Source organism: Diceros bicornis (assembly GCF_020826845.1).
Source record: "Diceros bicornis minor isolate mBicDic1 chromosome 3 unlocalized genomic scaffold, mDicBic1.mat.cur SUPER_3_unloc_2, whole genome shotgun sequence".
Taxonomy (NCBI): Eukaryota; Metazoa; Chordata; class Mammalia; order Perissodactyla; family Rhinocerotidae; genus Diceros; species Diceros bicornis.
In genome coordinates this window covers 1,273,094-1,298,802 of record NW_026690898.1, presented here as the reverse complement: position 1 = coordinate 1,298,802, position 25,709 = coordinate 1,273,094, and the positions used below count along the sequence as shown (strand labels likewise).

General features: G+C 41.3%; 1 protein-coding gene across 1 annotated transcript in view; it reads left to right on the top strand.

Annotated features, from left to right (window-relative positions):
* LOC131402051 (centrosomal protein kizuna-like) overlaps positions 1 to 25,451 on the top strand; it is a 39,284-nt gene extending 13,833 nt beyond the window's left edge. Inside the window, exons 3-4 of the mRNA XM_058537027.1 lie at positions 17,364 to 17,477; positions 25,194 to 25,451. Of these exons, the coding sequence (XP_058393010.1) occupies positions 17,364 to 17,477; positions 25,194 to 25,365 (286 nt within the window). The 3' untranslated portion in view covers positions 25,366 to 25,451. The remainder of the gene's footprint in view (positions 1 to 17,363; positions 17,478 to 25,193) is intronic.
* The last annotated feature ends 258 nt before the right edge of the window (positions 25,452 to 25,709 follow it).

Genomic DNA, 25,709 nt, shown 5'->3' with positions numbered 1-25,709 from the left:
TCTTCAAGCTGAGCAAAGCACTCGCAGAGTTGCTTTGTTCCTTCCCCCCTGGAGTATGGCTGACAGCAAAACGTAATGCTGCCTTTTACACTAAATAAATGAAAGCCTTGGTTTCTCAGGGTCATAAAAATGTGATCACATGAAGTGAATCTCCTCTAGTGATTTTAATTTAGCCCCTCTTCAAAGTTAAATATGGGAAGGAAGTTCTTGCATCTGAAATTCTTGCATAAAACTGTGTTTCTTGTAGAATTTACCCGCAAGTCACTCTAAGCGGAGCTGGAAGCATGTTTATGGATTCAGTGTTCCTTCAGATGTGATGATGCCTTCAAGTGTCTGCTTCACTTGCTTTTTTTCTTCACCACTGTCTCTTGTTTTTCCTGGACCTGACCTCTGCCCCTCAACAAGTGGCCCCCTGAGCTTTTTCTTGCTGCCCCACAAATGATTGCTTTTGTTCCCAAAGTAAGGTTGTGCATTACACTTTTGAAAAGATAACCTGGTGCCAGCAGGTGGGGCTGTCAGTGTATCCCCTTCCTGTTCTGCCTGGCACTTCATTCCCCAGTCTTGCCTGTGCCTCTCCTGTTAGCTCACCTACTTTGATCTGAAAAATCTAAGACTTTCCTTATCTTTATTTTGGTTTAAATTTTTAAAAGTCCAGAACCAGGCTTCCAAGAGGGCAGCAGTCCTCAGACCAGATGGTCAGCAAAGTAGGCATTAATTGTCACTCAGTGTCTGTGCGGGAGATGTTAAAAGAAGTCTCCATTGACCGACCTGAACCTGGTTCCCCAGCCTTTCCCACCCTTCTCACCATAGGCTTCTGGCCTCAGTCAGAAGAGGTGGGTGACCTAGAGCAAAGGCAGGAGTCTGGGATACTGAGAACACTTGCAAAGGTTAAAACCAGAAGAACTTTTAACATTTCTTGCAAGACAGGTGCACTGATGAAAATTCTCTCAATTTTTGTCTACTTTTTCTGTTTCTTAAATGCTTATACGTATATTGATGTTTTCATTCATCTTGAGTCAATTTTGAAAATGTAGAGTGTACTAGAAAAATTTTCTAGTTTCTTAATACTTTTCTAAGTTTTCAAATTTGTGGGCAGCTTTTATATTTTACAATTTTTTTTCTTTTTTTCTTTTTTTTTTTTTTTCTGAGGAAGATCATCCCTGAGCTAACATCTGTTGCCAGTCTTCCTGTATCTTGGGTGTGGGTTACCACCACAGCATGGCTGCCGACAAGTGGTGTAGGTCCACGCCCGGGAACTGAACCTGGGCCGCCAAAGCAGAGCATGCCAAACTTAACCACTAGGGCATGGGGCTGGACCCTATATTTTAGAATTTTTACCGTGTCAATAATTATGTTTCTTTTTCATTCATAATTTTGTCTGCCCAACTTTTTTCATCAATCAATCCTGCATGAGATTTGTCTATTTTATTAATTTCTCCAAATAATCAGATTTCATCCCATCTGTTGCTTTTTAAAAATCTCGTTTGTTTCTGTTATTATCTTTATTATTCCCTTTTTACTTTGCTTGGTTTTACCAGGTGGTTTTTTCTAACTGAGTTGAATGCCTAATTTTCAATCTTTCCCATTTTAGAACATATACTTTTGAGGCTTTAAATTTCCATGTAAGTACTGCTTGACTTGCACCCCACTGGTTTTGACAAATAATGCTATCACTCCCATTCAGTTTTAAGTATTTTAATTTAATTATCTAAATGTTTATAATTATTATATCTTTTTCTTTGACATAGGTATTATGTAAAATGATTTTTGGTTGTTTCTAAACATATTAGGGGAAAAGAGGATTCTCTTTTCATTATAGATTTCCAATTTTATCACATTGTTGGCAGAAAATGTGTTCTGAACAACATCTGTGCTTTGGTCTTTGTTGATTGGCCATAGTAATGGCCAATGTTTATAAATGCCCATAATGCTTGAAAACATGTATATTCACTCTTCATTGGGTAGGGTTCTGTATGTTTCCGTTAGCTCGAGCTTAATAATTACATGATTCTAATCACCTATATATTTACTAATTTTTGTTTCATCTATAAGTTTCTGACCTTTCAAAATCTATTGTTAATTAATATTTTTACTTTCTTTCCAGACAGTATAAGTACCTTAGAGACTGGATCTCCATTTCTTCCCCATGGGTCTGCTTCTGTTTTCTTTTCTTTCTCTCGCTTTTTAATCACTCTTGTCTTGTTTTTCTCAAATCTCTGGCAATTTTTGAATGGATATTGTGTAGGAGCATTTTGGGAGTGATTTGAGGACAAGGAAGTTTTCCTCCTCTAAAGAGGATTTGCATTTGCTTCTGGCAGGCGCCTGGGGCAGAAGTGATCCTGGGTCCCTTTCATCCAGGTTGAAGAATTGAGACAGTGTGAAGCCAGGCCTTGGTCCCTTTGAGGGCCAGACTCAGTTTCACCATTATCCACAGGAAGCAGCCCTTTGAAGTTCCAGTGCAAAGTGTGGGTGATTTATTAGGGTTCCCCTTCGTTGGTAGACCTGGACTTCAGTTTTTATTCTCCCACTCTGTGGGATTGCCTGGAGCTCCACTCAGCTTCTCAGACTCTCAGCTGCCTTTTCTGGAATTGGCACATGCCCTTCAAAGAAAAATTGCCCCAGATGTTAGGCTTATCTCTCTGAATTTCCTTTTTTTCTAGGTTTTGATCCTGTAATTCATCACTGCCTTATCTCTCTAAGCTATCAAAGAGATATTTTTTATACTTTTTTTTGTTCTTAGTGCAAGGATTGGCCTGCATTACCTAGGATGCCTTTACAAGAAGCAGAAGTCCTTGTCATGTGCTCTTTTTAAAATGAATTTTATTATTGAAGTATAGCCTACATACTAGTGAACAAATCATGAGTGTACTGCTCCATTAATTATCACAGAGTGAACACAGCTGGTAACCCCCACCCAGTCAAGAAATAGTATCAGCACCCTGAAGCCTACCTGGTGTGTCTTCTTCCCTTCTCCCTCATAGTCGCTTCCACTTGGCTGCTGCTTCCTTTATGAAGGCCGGGGAAACCAGATATTGTTTGGCCACTTTCAGTTTTAGTTATGAAATGCATAGCTTTGACAAAGTCATTTCTAATTTAGTTTGTGTTTTACCTTTTAAATCTATTGGTGGAACAGTTTTCTCCCCTTCCATTTCATCTTTCTTTCCTTGTGATGAGCCCTCCCAAGTCTTTTAACAATTTGTCCTTTTAGATTATACACAGTACTTTCTTATTTTATTATGTGTGGTTACTAGAAAGCCTTCCAAACTCATAACCGTCTGCTGACATGGAGAATATGTGATTTCAGAATATTATGTTTTGTACACATTTATGAAAAATTATCCAGAATATGAACCTGTTCCCTTTTATTTCTCCTGTCAGGCTAGCCCTGTCCCTAATTCCCTTTCTTTAACTAGAGATGATCACAAGAAACAAATCAGGAACTTACTGATTTGTTTGGAATGTTCTCTTTCTCTTTCCCTGCTCTAGACCACAGGAAGACTGGCAGAGCCATGACCTTTTGTGATTATAGTCTTGGATCTCCTTTTGACCAGTATCATCTTTTGACTAATTAAATTTGACTTCAAAGTTCTAGTTTACTATCTTCATCAGATTGATTTTTTCAGCTAAAGCACCTGGTACAGTGGCTGGCACATGTTGGCATTTGATAGTTAATGGTAATCTGATAGTGTGGTTCTGGAAGTCAAGATGCAGGGACATACATGACATATAAAGGGAATGGCCAACCTCTTTTTTTTTTGAAGTCAGAAATGAACTTGGCTTCTGTCTCTCCTACTCTGACTCTTAGCAATTTGATAAATTTAATTTCTAGCATCAATGAATCAGAATCCTGACAAAATGGACAGTTTGTTTTATTTAGCCCTTTTCACTGAGAAGTGTTGGGTATGATGCACCGTAAGTAGAGCTTGTGCTTAGCATCAGTACATGAGGTCACCAGCGAGGCTCCAGAAGTCTGCGAGTTCAACCAGGAAATCATCATCCAATTGGGTGTGATCAGAAGTTTTCCTAAAACCTGAGATACCTTCCAGAAACAAGATAATCAGGGCGGAAAATTGATCATAAAGGAAAATCGTAGACCAGGGAGCTGTAAGAGGCTCTCTGAAGCAAGGATGTGTGAGCAGCTGGAAAAGGGTCAGCCTGCAGCTGGGGAAAGGGAAGGCGAGAGGCAGAATTGAGCAATTATGTACTGGGTAATACTGTTCTGCGGAGGAGGGTGCTGAGTCCGGGGTGGACAACTTGGGAAATGTCCTCTGGAGTGGGACAGTGGTGTTTTACCACACTTCACTGTGGCCTAACTGAAATCTTTAATCTTTTGTTAGAGTTAGGCTTAAGGTTGTTATATAAACTTGATATGCTAATGTTTATAATAATGGTAATAATTTCGATCATCTTTGAGTGCTTACTGTGTACCCGATGCTGTGCCAGCTGCTTTACATACATTATCTCATCTGCTGCCGCAGCCCTATGCAGTGGAGGTGTCGTTACCTGCGCTTTACTGATAAAGAGACCTGGAATCTTTTCTGGGCCTATGTCTGGTGAGAGGAGTTCTCCTGCACTCAGGAGGGGCAGGTGGGCCAGGCTGGCTTTCCTAGTTTTATGGCTCCAGAGCTCCCTCTTCTGTTGTTCTCCCAGAATGTTTGTATGTGGCCTCTTACTTTCTTAGATCCCTTGGCTCTTTTCCCCTCCTCCACTTGAAATGGGAAGATTCTTCCTCTGCCGTTATTGTCCCAGTTAAGTTCAATTTAGAGTTCCCTCCCAGCAGCTTCTCCTCAGTGCAGAGCTCTGCTGAAAGGGCACTTAGACTGGTAAGGTTCTGGAGTGGTAGGGCCCGGATTGCTCCTGCACCTACCGCAGTCCCTCTGTTCTAACCCTTGAAATGGACCTGCAGCCCCCTTCCAGATGGGCTGCCCTTCTCACCTCAGCCTGCCAGTGAGTACCGCTTGACGATGTGGAGGTTCTTGCATTCTCAGGAACGTCATTCATACTTTTGCTGTCCCTCCACTTCCTTCTGTACAATTGCAGATATAATGGGGGTTTAGTTGCTATCAGTAGTTTGTTCCACTCACTCATATTTTGTCACATAATTTTGTCATAGATATTATGCATGAATTTTTGGTTTGCTCTCCTAGTTGTTCTATCTTTTTTTTATATTTATATAAGGGAATTCAGGGAGATTTTTAAAAATAAAGGCTGTGCTGCCACTGTTTTCCTAGAATCCCTCTTATCATTTGATGTTTAAGTGAGTTACAACATTTTTGGGGAGATGTCTCTATGGAGTGTTAAGAGGCCCTATCCCAGCACTCCGGGAGCCAAATAAGAGATGTAGAGGGAGGGGAGGGAGGAGGCGATTGGGGAGAGGGAGAAAGGGAGGGCAGGGGGAAAGAGAGACTAGGGAGGCTGATGAGAGAATATAGCAGGCCTGCATCTCTGCTAGGGAGGGAACCAGCAGCCCAAATTCCACGAGGGCTGCAGAAAAATGAGACCTCTTTCAATACAAATTTGAGATCTAAAAGTAGTTTATTCTGAGTGGAACAAGTTTACCTATGGTTTCAAAAGTTGGAGAGGAGACTCTAGGGGTCAAGTCTTGGTTGTTTAAGATTCAAATAAGGTAGGAGAGACTGGAATATGGCCAGGTTTCCAAGAAAGTGGGGCTAACAGCAAACAAGCCTCAGGGAGAGGCCGTGTGTCAGTGTTGCAGTCAGCAGGCCCAGCTGAGCCTGAATTTAGTCCAGCCCAGGCTCCAGATGTGAGTGTAGAAGCCTCCAGATAATTCCAGTCACCTGTGTTCCACATCACCCCATGATATTCAGACTGAGGTCCCTGACATTGCAGAGCAGAGACAAGCCACCTGCCCTGTGCCCTGTCCAAATTCCTGACCCGCAGAAGCCATGAGCATAACAAAAAGTTGTCGATTGTTGTTTTACACCACTAAATTCAGGTTAGCTATTACAAGCAATAGAAAACCAGAATAGCCATGGTGATTGGTTTGGCTGATGAAAGGAGATTAGCCATTCCAGATTTTAAGAGAGGAATGGCTGGAGCACAGGCCTGAAGACAGACCAGCATGGCCCATGTCTAGGGAACTGTTGGTCACTCCAGCTGAAGGAGTGGCTCATGTGGCAGAGTATAGCACCACTGCAGGCCAGGGGAACACATTCAGGGGCTACAGGGGTCTTTTTCTTATCCCTCCACACCCAGCACATGAACAGCCCCTCGATCCTGCTTTGTGCTGGCCCAGCCACACCAAGAGCAAAGATTCTGCTGTTACTGGTATTTATAAAAAGGAGACATGGTAGGGGAGCAGAGTGACAGGGGTAGGATCGTCATTTTAAGATACCTCCCTTAAATTCTTTTCAATGAAATGTAAATTTGAATTATGGAAAAGCCATCCATCAGAGTTCTTTTTTCAAACTTGGCTTTCTGGCCTTGTTGAACATTTACCTATTAATTATCTTGATATACCAGGCTACAAATAACGGGAACACTGTCTCGAACTGCCTTAAACAATAAACACATTTTTGTTTATTTCTGGAAGTCCGGGAGTAAAGCAGGCCCTGGGATTGGTTGATACTGCCCTTCACTTTTGTCATCAAAGACCCAGGTCCTTTCCGTTTCCCTGCTCTGTCATCCTCAGTGCTGACCTCATCCTTAGGCCAGGAACAAGATGGTGGCAGCGGTGTTCTTATGGACTGAGTTGTGTCCCTGCAGAATTCATATGTTGAAGCCTGAACCCCCAATGTGATGGTATTTGGAGATGGGCCCTTAGTGGGTAACTAAGGTTAGATGAGGTTATGAGGGTCAGGCCCTCGTGATGGGATTAGTGCCCTTGTGAGAAGAGACCTGAGAGAGCTCTCCTCCTCTCTCTGCCCTGTGAGGACACAACAAGAAGGCAGCCGTCTGCAAGCTAGGAAGTGGGCCCTCACCAGGAACCAAGCCAGCCAGCGCCTTGATCTTAGACTTGATCAGTTCCTTATGGCTCATCTTCCCTTTTATTCTCTTAAACTTATATTTCTCACCTTTTGAAGAGCAGTTGTTGAGCTATTGGTGATAGGCTTCTAGAAAAACGAAACTTATTTTAAGGTGGGATTTGATAAGGAACATTTGAGCTTGATAACTGAGTGGGAAAGCTTCCATTCAGTGATGGCTTTTGTGAGGGAATCTGTGCAGATAGGCCAAGCAGATAAGAAAAACTCAAAAAGCAATAAGTGAGACCTTGATATGTTTTCTTGTGCTTTTGTACTGAATCTCACTATTTTGAGTCCCAGTTAGGAGACTTACAGTATTACTTTAACCTACAAGAGAGATGTGAGGAGCACTTCTGAACACCTTGTGTTTAATGGCCTTCAACTAGTTGTCTAACTTTTTTCTATTTTCCTTTGTCAGTGTAAATTCATTTTAATTTGCTTGTCATTTTTGTGGACTGAAAGTGTGTTTGAATCTGCTGCTTAAAACAATGCTAGATTCGTTTTCTTTAGTGCAGTGATTCTCAGATATATTCCAGTAGAATTCTCCTGCTATTGAGTCAAGTGGTCTTTTCCAATTTTTAGGAAAATAAATCTTTGTAATTTTGAGAACTTCCTCAAAATTATTTTAATAAAACTTTGGTTACCTGCTATAGCTTGCCTACTGGAAGAGAAAATGAATGAGAGTACCAAATGAATAATAATGAAAAATGTGAAATCAGCTGATCCTGTTAGGTTTGATAGATTGGTTTTTCATCATGGGTATTTGTGTTAGTGGTTTGATTTTTATATTGTATACATATATTCATTGTCCGCTAGTAAAAATGTTCCTAATTTGTGTGATGAAATGACGTATATCAGTACTTCATGATATTTTACAGAAAGTTCTGAGAATTCCAGGTGTTCTGCCACCTTAAACATTGAAAAGCACTACTTTCTAGGATAATTGAATCCCTAAAAGAATTTCCAGTGCTGGGTCTGGGATTGATGGTGCTTGCTGATCAGATGTTATATATTACATGGATGTATGCTGGGCATGGTTGTTTTGGAGCATTATTACATCTGTAATCATGGGCACAGCTGAAACTGGTTTCTGCTGTTTTGAAAGGTGTACTTACCTGGAATTGGGGATGTGCTTGTCTTACATCCCCTGAACTTCCACACTGAGGAGAAGCCTTTTCACCTGGCTCCCAGGGTCTACCCAGGAGGGCATTATTTCCTAGCTTGCATCCTGCCTGCCTTTCCTCCCGGTTAATCCCCTTTATTCATTCATAATGATGGTTTGTTATCATTCACTTTCTTGTTTCTTTTGGCTTCCTTTTAGCAGCTTCTTAGGTGAATGAGCATTTGAATAATAAATTGATTCAGCTTCTTCATTTTAATACAGTATTGGCCCTCTGAAGGAGCCAGCAGAAAACCAGCACAATTTTGTCAGTAATTCTGTCTTTGATTTCTACCATACTCACATAGCAGGAGGCAATCATTAATAGCCAAGTGTTCAGTCTCCTTCCTGCTGGTGCCCTCCCAGGGTGCTGCCACTCCCATCTCATTGTCATCATGGAGGTGGGCCCCGAACACTGAGTCAGAACCCAGGGAGGGACCTGCCCTACAGGTCTGAGCTCTCCCTCAGTGGAGGGTGACTGCCCTAGACCCCATTCCCATTCATCAGAGTTAATTGGCTTCTAAGGAGACTCACTTATCCCAGAGAAGTGACATACTAACTTATTTCAGAGTCTGAACGTTGCCTGAGCCCTCAGTAAGCCCATCCACCATCCCATCATGCCTTCTGATTTGCCTTCTCCCTGAATCCCCTCACGTAGCATAATCTTTGCCAGCCCAGTCTGGTCCTCCTTGTCTCTTCTCTTACAGACGCACGTACACCCGCACTGGCACATACACACATGTGGAGACAGACGGAGAGACGTGTAACAGCAAAAGTCTGGTGTTTTGCTTTATGATCCTCTGTTAGTCCTTAAGCTCCAGCAAAGATGATTCTACCCTGAAAATATCAGATGCCCTTTTACAAAAAGCGCCCTCTAGAGTTTAATTATAGAACCAATTATGATAATGTCTAATAAAAAAATTTATTATGTTCATAGTATTCTTTAAATTTAGTCAAAATACAAGGCCTGATTGTATTACATTTCTGAAAGGTGTCGGGGGAAGAGGAGGAATCTCCCTCAGTCCTTTTCCTTAAGGTTCTTATGGCTGGCCAAATAACAAGACAGGTGAGCAGGAGAAAATAATACCAAGTTTAATAACATGTATACATGGGAGAAAGCAGGGACACTGCGTTTATCAACACAGTAGCAGAGATTCTCGTCTTAAATACCATGTCCAACCAAAGACAAGGAGGATGTTGGGGGCGGGGGTGTTAGTTACAGGAGATTATCACTAAAGCACTATAAACAAGAGTAAGGTTTATTATGCAGTTTTAAGGCCTCACCTTCTACATTGATAAGTCTCTAGAAATGAGGTCATCCCCTCTCTTCCCAATACAGAGAGGGAGATACCTTTACAAATGGAGACTTCCCTTGTAAATGATTGTCTGGTAACTCCTCGCAGGGCCATCTAGAGCATGTGGCCAGAGAGACAGAGCTTCCGATAAGATGGGCTTGTTGGTGCCTTTTCTATTGTAACCTCTATCCTACATTATCTTTATAGCAGTCATGATAATAACTCCTTCCTGAAACAGATCTTTTGTTTTAAATTCTTTAGGCAGTTTGGGAGGGGAAACTCAAATATTCTTCCTGAGTTCTCTGAGTCCTTATTGTCTTCAGCTCGAAATAATCCACATACCAGAGTGGTGCTTCCTGGGGTAGCTTGCCCTGAGCACCATCAAAGGCATAAAGTTGTACGATAAGACATTTACCCTCCATGTTCTTTTTTGCAGCAGATATTTAAAGCTAGGTCACTTTAGGTGACTGGCTCCATAAATCCGTTGTGTGCACCTCAGATTGGAGGGTGCAGCCAGCACCCTAATGACAACACCCCACTGGCGACACATCTGTGCTGATTTAAAGGAAATCCAGGGAGCAAGAGTAAATGTTTCCAGTGTTCACCTTCCCAGCAAAGAGGATTTTTATCAACTCAGGTGTTGTTTGGGATCCACAGACCTATCAAAGAGCAAATTAAGAACACATCCATTTCAGGGCCGGCCCCGTGGCTTGGCGGTTAAGTGCTCACGCTCCGCTGCTGGTGGCCTGGGTTCGGATCCCGGTTGCGCACCGACGCACCGCTTCTCTGGCCATGCTGAGGCCGTGTCCCACGTACAGCAACTAGAGGGATGTGCATCTATGACATGCAACTATCTACTGGGGCTTTGGGGTAAAAAATAAATAATAAAAAACAAAAAAGAACACATCCATTTCATAAAGGAACCATCCTTTATGCAGCCATCGCTAATGACTCGGCTGCTAAAATCTCATTATGGGTTCAGGCTGGTTATCTCTGTTTAAGGGTAGAGGGAAACACCCTATTATAAATTCTCTCAGGCCTCCCAGCACCTCAGTAAGCAACTTAAAAAAAAAAAAAGGAAAGGTGATATGGGAGAAGGAGTAGTTCTGAAAATTAAAATGGAACAGAATGATGTTTTGAAGCCAAAGAGGGGGAAAAGGCAAGGGTTTTGCTTGTGAGGCCTCTGCTACAATAAAGAGGACCTTAACGCAGACGGACCATACCCTACAAAATGCAGCCCATAATTCAAGCTGTCAGCTTAATCACGCTGTTTCCAGGTATAGAGAAGGAGCCCTTGTTTCCAGGGCTAAACAGAGAGCCTTGTTTGCTGACCCCTAGTCTGCAGCCTGCCGCTGCAGACCGCCCCGCTCTGTTGGCCTTTGTGTTGCTGTCCCCTCCTTCCCTCATTTTTGGCATTGTGTTCCCTTCAAGTGGCCCCCTGGAAGGGACCACCCAGGGGGCTGCACAATGGGGACCAAGGGAGCCACCAAAACATAGGTTTTGTAAGACAGCCCGTTAAAAGAAAAATACTCTTTAACTATGTATGTGTTTGTCCTTTCTACAACTGTTTTGTGTGGCAAACAAAACCCCGTATACAGACTTCACTGTGGCCGCACATACAGCTGTTCCAGCCATCGGGTGTCAGGCTTGAGATAGTTCCTCCCAGTTTATTTTCCCAGGGCACTAATTCTCGATGTGGTTTATATTTACATGTTTGGATTTATGGTCAGGAAACTTGATATCAGAGTAAACAAATTGCACTGGCTTTATGAAACTATTTTATCAATAGTCTTCAGAATTGGTGGCATTGCTCTTGGGTGAAACTTCTCTGTAATGCTACTTAACAAAAGCTAGCAGCCGGAATTCAGTTCTCAATAGCCATTTACACCTCTGTAAAAGGATTAGCTCTCGCCAATTGTTACACTGTTTAAATCTTAATTTGCATCTTTATGGAGGTAGGGCTTCTACAGACCTCTCTGGTTCTCTGTTGTATTTGTGTACCTGTGGGTGGGAGGTCACTGGAGGTTTTCTCTTATTGGTGAAGGTGCTAAATTGCTTCAGGATGACCAGTAAGCTACACAAATTGAATTAGCATATCAGGGTTTGACTGACAACAGCCCGCTTTGGCTCGTTAGTTATATTTTGTAGCAGTTGTGGTCTTTAAGTGTTGGGTGCATGAATGCATTCTGTTACTTCTGTTTAAACTTAACAATTCTCATGGGTCTTAGGAGGATTTTAAATGTTGTTGATTGTAATCAACAAATTTCCTTGGGAATTAAATGTGAAAAACAGAACCAGAACGTGATCAAGTGATGGTTTTATTTATTTATTTTTTTAATAGAGATAAAATATGCAACTAAGACTTTATTAATTTATTTATTGGTGAGGAAGATTGTTCCTGAGCTAACATCTGTGCCAGTCTTCGTCTGTGTTGTATGTGGGATGCCACCACAGCATGGCTTGATGAGCGGTGTGTAGGTCCGTACCCGGGATCAGAACCTGAGAACCCTGGGCTGCCGAAGCAGAGCGCTCCAACTTAACTACTATGCCACCGGGCCAGCCCCAAAGTGATGGTTTTAAAAGTAATCTTTTCTATCCAGGCCATGTGTTCTTAGTTTAAAGATCAAAACCTTCTTATGTTTTGGAAGGAGTGTAGGGTCAAACCCATGAGAAGGAAGAAGTTGAGTGTGCAGGCCAGTGTTCTGCAGGCACTGGAATGGGAAGCAAAGGCCGGTCGTGTTGCCCTTTGCCCACTGTTCTGTATATGGGATGTTCCTAAACCCCACACTCAGAACTACAGACCACCTCTGCAGATGATGCCTTTTTGTTGTTGCTCATTTAGCAATACAATTTCCTTCCCCAAAACGTTGTTCTGGATGTGACCAACTATGGTGCTTTATTATTCTTCAGTCTCATTAAAAATACAGTAAATGTATAAAACTTTTTAAAAGTAACATTATATTATGTAAATTATGAAGTAAACTCATTACTAGTTATGGGCAGTGATTACCACACCATTTTGAGACTGTTGTTCCCTAGAGAAAATAAAACCTGAAAGTCATGCCTTTAGTGCTGCAACTGAAACATGTCCACTCTGATAGAACACCCACGGGAATGTGTGGAAGTTACCTGGTGGGGTTAAGGAAAAGTTTATTTTCTACAGCCCTAATACAGGGTCATTTTTGCCAAAAAGTAATTCTCAGTTTGCAGTACTGAAAGGAAAAGCATGGCACTTTTTCTCTCTTCCTTGCTTCCAAAAAATATTGTACCTTCCTTTGAGTGTTCCCATTAGCCTGGAGTGGAGTTGTTTTCTTTTAAATTCTCTCTTAAATTCTGTATGACTGAAAGATGAAAATGAAGCTAGAAAGCAATTTCTTTAAATTTGGCCAAAAAAATTTATTTATTATCTGCCTGCACTGTTGGGTAAAATAAAATATACCTCTTTAAAGTGCCTTTTGTGCTTCTAGAGATTACTTGTCATCCATCACGTTTGTCCACTTGCTGGAGTTCACAGAGACAAACTGATGGTAAGGCCCAGTGTGTTAGTGCCAGGCCCGTCTACATATTCCCCAGGAAGGACTGGGCATGGGCTGGTCAGACTGATGCCCCTCCAGCTGGAATTATTTTGATGGGAATGCAAATAGAAGACATGAAAGAAATTGAGGTCTTGAATTCTAGGATAGTGTTTTTTATAACACATAGTCTTTAATCTTTAGCTCCATAGTGTTTGAATTCTTTAATAGAGGTTTTTTCAGCAAAGGACTGATGAATATTTTGTAAGCTAAAGTCAGGTATCACGTGGAGAAATAACTACTAGAAACCCTCAGCACAGACCAACTTGTCTTTTAGCCAGAGAAGGTTCTGAATTAATCTAGAGTAGACCATAAGCTCTGTGCAGACAGTACTTGTGGCCGTCTTATTGATCGCTCCTTGCCAAGCCATGGACGCCATGGAAGCCCTGGACTGGTCTAACAGCAACCGTATAAAAACATACTGTAAAAATAGGTGTCATGGATTTCTCTAATCTAGGTTTAAATCTTGGCCTGTCATTCAACTCGTGATGTTAAGTATGTCTTCAGTATTGTGCTGAGTGCAACATGAAACTTCAAGTAAGATAAAAATTCAGAAGTCCAGTTGTTGTTCTCAACAAGCTTTTGGTCTTGTTGAGAAGACTAGACAGACATGACATAACTAGAGAACAGTACAATGTAGGATGTGGTCTGTATTGTGCTAAAGGAATTCAGGGATAAGAAAGATCCCTGTGAATGAGGTAGTCAGAGAAGCTCCTAGACAAGTATGAGAAGAGCTAGTCTAAGTAAGCCTGATATTTGGATTGATCAAATTGGAAAAGAACAAAAGTTATCTGGCATCTGTCCTGACTGGACAATCAGGTATTATTTAGCACTGGCATACCATGGTGGGGGGGTGGGGGATACAGGCAACAAAGGGTGCATTGTCTGTAGAGCATTTATAAACAGTAATAAAACCACTAAAACTGTTTTCTCTTATCACCATTCCTAAGAATGGCAGAGATAAAATACTCCTCCCTGGAGGGAGGCTGCTGCCACCCGAACACCCTGCCTATACCCCACTGTGGTACCCCAGCATTGGTGAGCGTCTGCTGACTTCCGCCATTGTACCAGCATTTCAGAGGAGGTGCAAAAACATCAAGCCCTGGTCCTTGCTCAGGGTCTACCACCTGGGGTGGGAGGTGAGACTAGAGGCAGTCTAAGCTGGAGACCCCAAGCCTGCAGACCAGCTCTGTTTGTCCAGCATAGTATTTAACCTCCTTTTGAATTAGCTGCCAGATTTTTAAATTTGGGAGATGTCACGTAAAAATAAAACTAGCAATTGTGAATTTCCAGCTTCTCTTGAAAACTAGGAAGATCGACGTCACTGAGACACATTCCACTGCGGGAGCTGGGAGTGACTGGCCCTTTGAGTGAGGCACACACCCCAGTTTTTCGCGAGCCCACCCCACCAGCTGTAGGCGCTTGACTTCCCCCCAGCTGAGCCGTGAATGACTGTTCTCCCTCTCTGCCACCCCCACCACTGCTCTCCCACTTACACACTCTTCCCCTGCCATCTAGAGCACAAGTTCAGTCTCCTGGCTGTGGTCTGGGTCTCGTGTCTGTCCCCTCACCAACTGCATCTGTGCACGGCTGCCAGGCTAACCCTCTCAAAAACACTGCTTTCAAGAAACCAGCCATAGCTCAGAAATCCGCAAGATTTATTACTATTTTCTCACCCGAGTTTCATATTGAATTTTATTTCCCATTACTATCTTATCACCACAAACAGCAACCCCCACCTGGCCAGACTTGTGTCCTTGCTGGTCCCGACACCCCTCCTACCATGGCATTTCCTCTCACTTTTGCCTGTGCCGCCCCTTAGCTTAAAGGGTCATCTCCCCTTCTGTCTAAATCTTGCCCAGCTGAAGTTCCTCCTCCATAGTCAAGCCCTTGTGATGCCAAGGAGCTCTCTGTCTCTCTACTGCCTCACAACTCCTGATTGCCTTCCCAGTGATTATGTGCTCTCCTTTGCTGCTCTGAAATTGGCTTACCTCCGATGGGCCTGTCTTCCTTTTCTTAAGGGCAGGTGTTATTTTGTGAATTGAGTGGTGACGAGATAAAGCCTTCCAGGAAGAATTAGGAACCAGATTTTGCCAAAGGAAAAAGAAGTATTATAGGTACTGTAAGTCATATAGGCCAGGAGTCTGGAAGGTTTTTTGTTTGTTTGTTTTTTAATTTATTTTTTAAATTATTTTATTGAGGTCATATTGGCATATAACGTTGTATAAATTTCAGGTACACAATATCATATATCAGTTTCTGTATAGATTGCTTTGTGTTCACCACCAATAGTCTAGTTTTTATCTGTGACCATACATATGTGTCCCTTTACTCCTTTCACTCTCCGCCTACTCCCTTCCCCTCTGGTAACCAGTAATCTGTTCTCCGTATCCACGTGTTTATCTTCCACATATGAGTGAAATCATACGGTGTTTATCTTTCTCTGTCTGGCTTATTTTGCCTGGTATAATACCCTCAAGGTCCATCTATTTTGTCACAAATGGCATGATTTTGTCTTTTTTTATGGCTGAGTAGTATTCCACTGTATCTATATACCATGTCTTCTTTATCCATTCATCCGTTGATGGGCACTTGGGTTGCTTCCATGTCTTGGCTGTTGTGAATATTGCTGTGATGAACATAGGGATGCATAAATCTCTTTGAATTGTTGCTTTCATGTTTTTGGATGAACACTCAGTAGTGGGATATATGGATCATATGGTATTTCTATTTTTAATTTTATAAGAAATCTCCATACTGTTTTCCATAGTGGCTGCACCAGTTTGCATTTGCACCAGTTATGTATGAGGGTTCCCTTTTCTCTACATCCTCTCCAATATTTGTTATTTCTTGTCTTGTTAATTATAGCCATTCTGATGGATGTAAGGTGAAATCGCATTGTAGTTTTGATTTGCATTTCCCTGATAATTAGTGATGTTGAACATCTTGTCATATGCCTGTTGGCCATTCATGAACAAAATGAAAAAACAACCCACCAACTAGGAGAAAATATTTGCAAATCATATATCCAACAGGGGGTTAATTTCCAAAATATATAAAGAACTCATACAACTCAACAACAAAAAACAAAACAACCCGATCAAAAAATGGAAGGTTTTTGGCAGCAGAGCTCAGAGGTGAAGGATCCAACACAGGATGTGGCCCAGAAGGACTAAGAATCTTAGGCTTAGAGTTTAGACAAGAGCTTGAGACACGGCAAGGAACTGGAGCGCCCATAGGGTGGCCTAGGGTCCAGAATAGGGCTTGAATGGGGGGTGGGGGGGGGTGGGGGTGGGGGACGGACATGACACGACATTTGTATTTCCTGCCCAGGATAAAAGCCTGCTTCAGAGTCAGGGTGCCTGAGCCTACACTTGTCACTCACCCTCTAATAGACAAACAGAGCACATCTCTTTCATCCTTTTGATATTAGGCACATGGCCATCAAGTGGATCCAGTAACTTAACCCACTGTTGTACGAACTACAAGTTAGTAAGATGTTGCTAATTAACACATTGCTTTACAAGTTGCTTCATTTTCTTTTTGGAGTACATGTTGAATATTCCCAACTACGTATGTCATCAGCTTCTTTAAAGTAGAAATACTGTTTTGTCTTTGATGTCTTCTCCTATAGCTTTTTAGAATCATGCTTTCCCCCAAATAGACATGTTTTTAAAGGAAGTTTCTAATCAGTCTCTTTGGAAGCTACTATGATACCGTGACAGACCTAACCTAAAACAGTGGCCAAATTGTTAGACTAGACCAGTCCCCCAGTAGACTGGAAATAGATAATGAAGGCTAAATCCCTCTTTCCCTCCCTTCCTCTTCTTACTAAAAATAAAGAAAATTGTATTGCAGTGGGATCTGAATGGAGAAATAATAGTCATTTTTCTGCGTTCAGAAATAGAGGACATAACCAGTATCCAGCCAGCAGTTTTCAATTTCTTAGCAGTGACGATTTAAGTAAATTTCACATGAGTTGTGGAGATCTAACTTTGTTATGATTGACAATAGAAAATTAGCCTTTTCTGCTGTTAAGATTATCTAGCATTCCTATCAGTCAGGTGGAATGTGGAATGAGATTGCATAGCTGTCGATTTGAAGGTCATTAAAGTCTTCAAAGGGTTAAAAGTTACTTCCACTGATGGATTTAAAACTGCCACATACACACAAACAAGGTTTTCAAAATGCCCCATTTTACATCTTTGTCGAGAGATAGTCTGGTTGCTGCATTTTTGTGTCTAGATTATATTACAGATATGTCAATAAACCACGAAGAACCTCCGTAGATTCTAGAAGCTGGGCCATCTGTGCTTAAATAAACATCTCATGCAGCACCTGTTTTATTTTATAGGCTCTATAATCACAGTGACATTCTGAAAGAAGACCTTGAAGCCTGTGGAACAGCTGTCCTTCACCAGCCTCCGAGACTCTTACCTGGAGGTGGCAGCCATGAAAAGCAAGTCAGGTATTATTGGGATGAAATTGCTGCTGTGGAAGGATGGCCATTCTTGTTCCCAGATGCTTCCAAATGAAAACAAAACACTAGTCCACACGGTCACCACTGGGATAGACACTTGTAGTTGTCAGTTTAACTGTTTTATGGACTTGACCATTAACTTCTTTGTAAATGTATTTGTTTCTAATTGTTAATTGGATATATCCACTCAATCCCTACTCAGAACAACGTTTTAAGGGCTTACTTGGTGGGAGGGAGCACAGGTAGCCTTCATCTGGTATATTAGCATACCTTCGTGAACAACCCAGGATATAATCTAGTCTAGCCACCACCCTAGAGGGATGTCATTGGCAAGTCCAAACCCCAGATGGATTCCTCAATTTCCAAGGTCATGCTGGTGATACAGGCCCCCAATCTAGAAGATACAGGCCCCCAATCTGCAAGTATGGTCTCTGGACCAGCAGCATCAACAAGACCTGGGAACACGTTTTCCCCACCCAGGCCTCACTGAATCAGGAATCTGGGGGTAAGACCCAGCCATCTGGGTTTTAATGAGCCCTTAAGGGAACTACCCTCACTCAGGTTTGAGAGCCACCACTTCAAGGATATCCCTTAAAGGCCATAAAGCTAGGATGAGAGAGAGAGGGGGTTAATTATTTGCAGGGTAGTTGGCACATGTGAACCATGATTCTTGTACATCTTTCCTGAGTCAATCAGAAATCTGTTCTATACCCTCTACCCACCTTTTAGGTAGTGTGGGTTTCTTTTCATGGCCTCAGAAGCTTTGTGGCATCTGAGTGACTTATTGAGGTCATAGAATTACATATGTGTAATTTGTGTAATGGGTTGTCCAGCGTTGGCACCTGGTCGGTGCCTAATTCATGTTGCATAATTGTTGCCAGTGACCTAACTCTGATTTTTATTTTGGGGACTGACTATATTTCCTTTTATTAAAATATATCCCCACTATTTACTAGCAGAGAACAAATTATTTCTCGAGCATGGTCAGCAGATGAGTGTCTGTGAAAGCCCACCTGAAAGGACCTTGTTTCGCTGAGAGTGAGAGGGGCTTTGGGTCTGGTTATCTTATATCTAACATCATTTTCTCTACCTTCAGTGTGCCACATAGGCTGTTTTATGTTAATGATTTTCTTCAGAGTAGAATTCAGCATAAATCCCATGAAGGCGTGAGAAGTCAAGATGATGGTTTCTAAAAGGGCCTTGTCACAAGAAGACTTGGCCAATCATATGTTCCATTTAACAGAGCACAAGATGAGGTTCACAAGTCCTGAATGTGTATACATTACCTTCTGCATCTGTACTAGTGATCTCCAAACTGTGGAAAATGCTGGAAATGACCTTCCGGGTCAGTAACTTTTCAACCTGAAGCAGTAAAGGGCAATGCAAGAAAATCCTCTTTCCTGTTTTTTTTTTTTTGTTTTTTTTTTTTTTGGTGAGGAAGATCAGCCCTGAGCTAACATTCATGCCAATCCTCCTCTTTTTGCTGAGGAAGACCAGCTCTGAGCTAACATGCATTGCCAATCCTCCTCCTTTTTTTCCCCAAAGCCCCAGTAGATAGTTGTATGTCATAGTTGCACATCCTTCTAGTTGCTGTATGTGGGACAAGGCCTCAGCATGGCCGTTCAAGCGGTACGTCAGTGGGCGCCGGGATCCGAACCTGGGCCGCCAGTAGCGGAGCGCGCGCACTTAACCACTAACCCAGGGGGCCGGCTCCCCCTCTTTCCTGTTGTTTTATCATGCAAAATAAAAAACAGCAGTCTCAAATACTCCTTTACAAGGCGGTGGAAGAAGCTGTCTGGGGCGGAGTCTTTCTGCACTCTGTAGGTCATTTGGTGATTATGTGTTGTGAGGCTCTGTAACCAGGCCCCTGTTTCTTTCTCACTGCTTTTTGTATCTGTTGATATACTATTTTGCATAAACCACAGTTGTGGTATGTGGCGTAGAAAGCATATATGCATTTATAATTCTCTGTGCAAACTGACTTGTTAGACTAAATGATTCATTGTGTGACTCTCTTAACCTACGCTGCCAAACTGTGATTGTGGGTGATGAGATAAAATATCTACATCTACTAGACTAGACATTTGTATAGTTTCTCAACATGCATAAGAGAGCATTGATTTCCATTATGAAAGATTGCATTTTGCATGACTGTTGGTCTACAGTTATGTATAAATCAGCTTTCCCTAAGAAATGATCCTTCTTTATGACCAACACAAATTTTAAAATTAATATCTGGAGGCTGCAAGACTGCTTCTTTACCACAATCATTTTTTTAAGCCAGATAAAGAAGTCAGGAATGGTTACTAATGTCAGTGTTATGTTCTGTTACGATTAGGATTGCCCTTTTATGCCGCATTGTGTGTTGTGACTGGGGGTGCTGTTTAATGCACACTGATTGTCACTGGTTCACTGTCTAGCCTTGGAAAAAGTGCCAAGTGTTTATATGACCTTTGAGAGATAAGCAGTCAGGTCTTTAAATACAGATTCTTTCTAACGAGTTTTATTTATTTATTTATTTTTGCTGAAGAAGATTAGCCCTGAGCTAACATCTGTTGCCAGTCTTCCTCTTTTTTTGCTTGAGGAAGTTTAGCCCTGAGCTAACATCTGTGCTAATCCTCCTCTATCTTGTATGTGGGTCACTGCCACAGCATGGCTGATGAGTGAGTGGTGTGGATTCACACCTGGGATCCGAACCCGTGAAGCAGGGCTGCCAAAGTGGAGCACGCCAAACTCAACCACTAGGTCACCAGGCCAGCCCCTCTAACAAGTTTTAATCATGGCATCGGGCTCCTTGCTGCTCTTCTTGCTCTAGCCACCCTCTGTGCCCCTCAGCACCCAGGAATTATTTTGGGCACTCCCCTAAGTGATATATTCCCATCTGCTTTGAGATCTCCCCTGGACCAAAGCAGTCAACTGGTCAACTTGATAAACTATTTCAGAAACACAGATTTGGAGAGACTGATCTACTTTTGTTTCTTAATTGTTAATGACACTGATGTCATTAGAATTCTAAGCCAGGCAGAGTAGGAAGGCTCTAATGGGTTATGAACTCCTTAAAGCCTGTTGAAGAGAACTGTGTTTGGTGTGGCGGCAGCCCTGCTTGTGCCCTGACCCAACCATGGCTGTCGAGGTCTATCTCTTTACTATAATCTCATCTGCAAAATGGGATACCTGCCCCACAGCGTACTCTAAAAGATAGTGAGAAGACTTCTGAATTCCTGCTCACAAAGTGAAGCATCTTAAAAGGAAAAAGAACAAAACCGTTCCTATCATCATTATTGATTTTTGTTATATCAGGGATTAAGTGTTCAAAGACCTTCATATGAAAAGTTTACTGTTATTAGGTGGAAGACCAAGTTGTTATTTTAGACAATCGTGAATTATTAAAATATAATTCATGTCATTTGGGGTAATTGATAAAAAATTTGTTCATTATTGCCTTCTGGAAAACATATTTTAACATAAAAATGATTACTTAAGTAATTTTATCGTATATGAAATCCATATTGAGAGTACTCATTATTTTATTTTTTTTCCAGGTGCAACTAATTAATTGTCTCTTGTTAGTGGCTACTTTCAGATACAGTTGCCCAATTGTGCTCTCAAACTCATGCTGAAAAATTGAGTCAGCTTTATATTATTTGGATTACAGTATGTAAAAACCTCTTTATTTTATTCTGCCTATTATGTTCAGAATAAAATTCAGGGTACTTACTATTTTGTCTGCATTTAAAACTTTGGTCAAGTTACCAATCTGTTGTAAATCAGTTGTAATTAGGAAATGTTGGTACATTTACTTAAATTGCAGTTTTCTGATTGGAAGCCATTCCAAGTGTATGAAGTTAATTATAGACTGTTTAAAGTCTATTCTTTTGTTATCTTTTTAATTAAAGGAGTATATAATTTAGCTGACATTGAACTTTGTTTTTTCTCTGTGGCATTGATGTTATAAATTTTCCAATGTAAAGTAGACGAAAGAGAAAAAAAAAACTCCTTTAAATCCTTTGTACCTTGGGCCGGCCCAGTGGCACAAGCGGTTAAGTGCTCGCGCTCCTCTGTGGCAGCCCGGGGTTCGCTGGCCAGGATCCCGGGCGCACACCAGCGCACTGCTTGTCAGGCCATGCTGTGGCGGCGTCCCATATAAAGTAGAGGAAGATGGGCACAGATGTTAGCCCAGGGCCAGTCTTCCTCAGCAAAAAAGAGGAGGATTGGCATTGGATGTTAGCTCAGGGCTGGTCTTCCTCACACACACACAAAAAAATCCTTTGTACCACTTTGCAAATTTTCTGATTTGGTGTGTTTATGTAGAAACATGGGCAAGACTCCATGCAAGGAGAGCCATGGCTGTTGTACTCCTCACCCAATTTGTCCTGAAATCAATCTGCACGAAAGCCTGGTTTTGTGCTGTAAGTGTTGGCTTAACTGTTCAGAAGTCACAGACTCTAGATGCTGTACCTCCTTCCATAGCTCATTTGCTATTTGACCCCATGCAAGTCAATTAATGGGTTTTGTCCTTTTGTGAGGTATGTATAATAATTATAGGAAACCTTAGCTAGTTCTTTCATACCAGAGCCCAAAGGATGGTTACAGTTGGTGGGGACATTAGTAGCCTCTTGCCTTGGCTTTGCCTCTGCAGAAGTCACGTGTATCAGTCACCAGCGAGACGGTCTCTGATAATTCAGTCCATCCCAACTACTTTAACTAACTTAATTCACCCTACTTCAACTTGTTTCCAAGTTTAACTCAACCTAAGTAAGCATCTTTTCAGACCAGAAGCACAATTGATTTACTCATTATGAGAAATGTAACGGCTGAATGGACTAGAATTTGCTGGTAGCCTGTGATTGCATTTTCCCGGTAGGGAAATCTCTTGTGAAACCAAATGTAGAAAAAGGTTGCTTCATTTACATAGAAACAGAACAAAGGAATTGGGTGGCATCATGACATTGGTGAGGTCTAGACAGAACCAAGAAAGGCAAGTTGCTGAAGGGGCTTTCTACCAAACCAGCCAGAAACCTTAGAATCCTTCTGGGAAGTTTTTAAATAAGTTCAAGGATTCCGATGACCCATCCCACTTTATTCAACTCTTGGGAAAAACTAGAGTTAGGTCAGGCAAAGATTATAACAATTAAGATTTATTAAAGAAGGTTCTGAATTGTACCTAGACTTACTTTTTTTCCAAATATTTTCTTATGAAAATTTCCAAACATACAGAAAAGTAAAAGGAACTGTGTAATGAGCATCCATATACCCACCACCCAGATTCTACCATTGACATTTGATTGCACTCCCATATGTCTGTCTCTTCATATTTCCATCCATCCATCAGTCACAATCTCTTATTTTTATGCATTTCCAAGTAAGTTGCAGACATTAGTACACTGTCTTTTAACTTTTTACTTTGAAATTTTTAAAACATTCACAAAAGCCACTATAATAACATAATGAAGTCCCATGTACCCCTCACCCAGATCCACCAGTTGTCAACATTTTGCTAGTCTTGTTTTATCTTTCCCTCATCCACACTTTTTTCTTTGAGTAGTTTAAAAGAGACAACATATTTTACTTATAAATACTCACAAATACTTATATCTCTAACATATAAGGATATAATACATTACCATTTAACAAGATTCTTTACTTTATCTGATACCTATTTCTTGTGAGTTTGTCTTGATTATCTCAAAAAAGTCATTTTACATTTGCTTTGTTTGTATCAGGATCGAAATGCTGTCACCTGTAAACTGCTGGTTCAATCCAGATACATGATTATACTCCAGCCCAGTTATTTTGGCAAGACAACGTCATAGGTGGTGCTTGTACTTCTTTTTTTTTTTTTTTTGTGAGGAAGATCAGCCCTGAGCTAACATCCGATGCCAATCCTCCTTTTTTTTTTTTTTTTTTTTTTGCTGAGGAAGATTGGCCTTGAGCTAACATCCATGCCCATCTTCCTCTACTTTATACGGGATGCTGCCACAGCATGGCTTGACAAGCGGTGCGTTGGTGCACGCCCGGGATCCGAACCTGCGAACCCCAGGCCACCGAAGCAGAGTGCACGCACTTAACTGCTGCGCCACCGGGCTGCCCCAGTGCTCGTACTTCTTATTACACCCCCCTCAGGCCGCATGTGATGTCTGGTTGTCATGTTGTTAGGAAGACTGCTCTGTGGGTTTGAACATTGATAGACTGATGCTTCAGTATAAAGTTTACTGTTATGCAGTTTCCACAAAATTATGATCATTTCCTAGATGCGTTCATTAATTTGGACTTACAAAATGGTGACTTTTCTAATTTGTTAATTTCTTCTGCATTTATTAGTTGGAAGAACTTTTCCCAGCAACTACTTGTTAATTGTGAAATGCATTTTTTGACCACAAAGGCAGGATAAATGCTTGATTCTATCCCTTTACTTACCAATTTTCAGAATATCAAGTTGTTACCCTAGCAGCCTCCAAAGGTTTGTTTATTTGTTTATATTTTTAATTTTGGTGAAACACACATGACATAAAACTTACCATCTTAACCATTTTTGAGTGTACAGCTCAGTAGTGTTAAGTACATTCACATTGTTCTGCAACAGATCTCTAGAACTTTTTCATGTTACAAAACTGAAACTCTGTATCCATTAAATAGCTCTCCATTTCTCCCTCTCCCAGCACCTAGCAATCACCATTCTGCTTTCTGTTTCTATGAATTTGACTACTCTAGGTGTCTTATGTAAGTGGAATCATAAAGTATTTGTCTTTTTGTGACTAGCTTATTTTACTTAGCATAGTGTCCTTAAGATTCATCCATGTTGTAGAATGTGACGGGATTTCCTTCCTTTTTGAGGCTGAATCCAAAGATTTTTTATTATTTTTAAAACTTTTTATTATTTATTTTTTAAATGAACTTGTACATTTTTATATATTTGCTGTGTTTAAGTCCATTGCACTCATTGTTCTTTTTGGTGCTCAAATTGTCCCATCTTTGGCCCGCAGAAACCCTTTCAAGATGGCCTCTGAGGCCTTTTGACATGACTCAGTAGTCTTTGATAGCTTCCATGCTTTCTGGTATGACAAGGTTTTCCAGGCTCATCTTGTACATTTCCTGCCCCAGAACTAGAACAGGGCATTTCCCTAAGGGAACCTGGTTCCTTTTAGTATCTAAATACCGTAGTCTAGGCAGCAATATAGGCTTCCTTTTAACTCTTTCCTAATAATATCTTAATTTTTAAAAAATTTCATAGTAAGTATATAACAGGAATCAACTGTTGTTGAGATGGAAATGTGATTTGTTTCTCTTAACTACACTTAAGAGGAGGCTGACTATCTGTGCAGTGATTTGAAACCATGGCCGCGCATTAGAATCGCTCTGTGAGCCTTAAAGAATCCCAATGGCTGGACCACACCTCAGGCCAATTTTACTAGACTCTGTAGGGGTGGCATTAGGCACCTGGATTTTGCAAACCTCCCCAGGTAGTTCCAGTATGCAGCCAAAGTTGAGAATGCTCATCTAGCAATGAAATCATAACCAAAATAAAATTAAAAAAGAAATACCAAGACTCTGGAAATTCCCTTAGTCCAGAATATATTAGGTTCTAGACTTTTCTGGATGAACTGTCTTTTACCAACTTGATTAAGGGGCCTTTGAAAATATGGGAATCTCATAAGTAACCCAATACTACAGATTTCTAATGTGTCTCCTATTTCTGTGTTATAGATCTGAACAAGCGTCAGCCTCAGGCTTGTTGAGGGCACAGTTGGGTCAGCACATGGCCACCTTGAAAGAACGTGATAATTCTATCACAGAAGAGGTAGCTAAGAAGTCTGAAGTTTTCCTAGTCAAAAACGTGGACCAGAGGACAGGGGTTAGTAATTTTTATTTTTTTTAATAAGTTTCAAGATGTACAAATTATTCATTTAAGGAAATAGTCATGTTCTTAACAATGGTTAACATATTTGAAAAAAGATTAAATAATAGTGAGGGTTTATGGTTGGTTTTAACTTTCTGCTCTCAGGCCTTTTGCATAGTGTTTTATGTAGGAATCTCAACTCCTTACATAAAGTTGATTCAGGTTTTGGAGCTAACCTAATTAAGCATATCTACCCCAGCATTTTCCAAGGAACTTAGAAGCCTCTTGTGGCGTCCTGGTTTTCTTCCTCCACTCCATCGAGACCCGGGAAACAGAGCCGTCTTCCGTGGCTGGTGTGTGGGCTGGGGCGAGAAGGTCCGAGG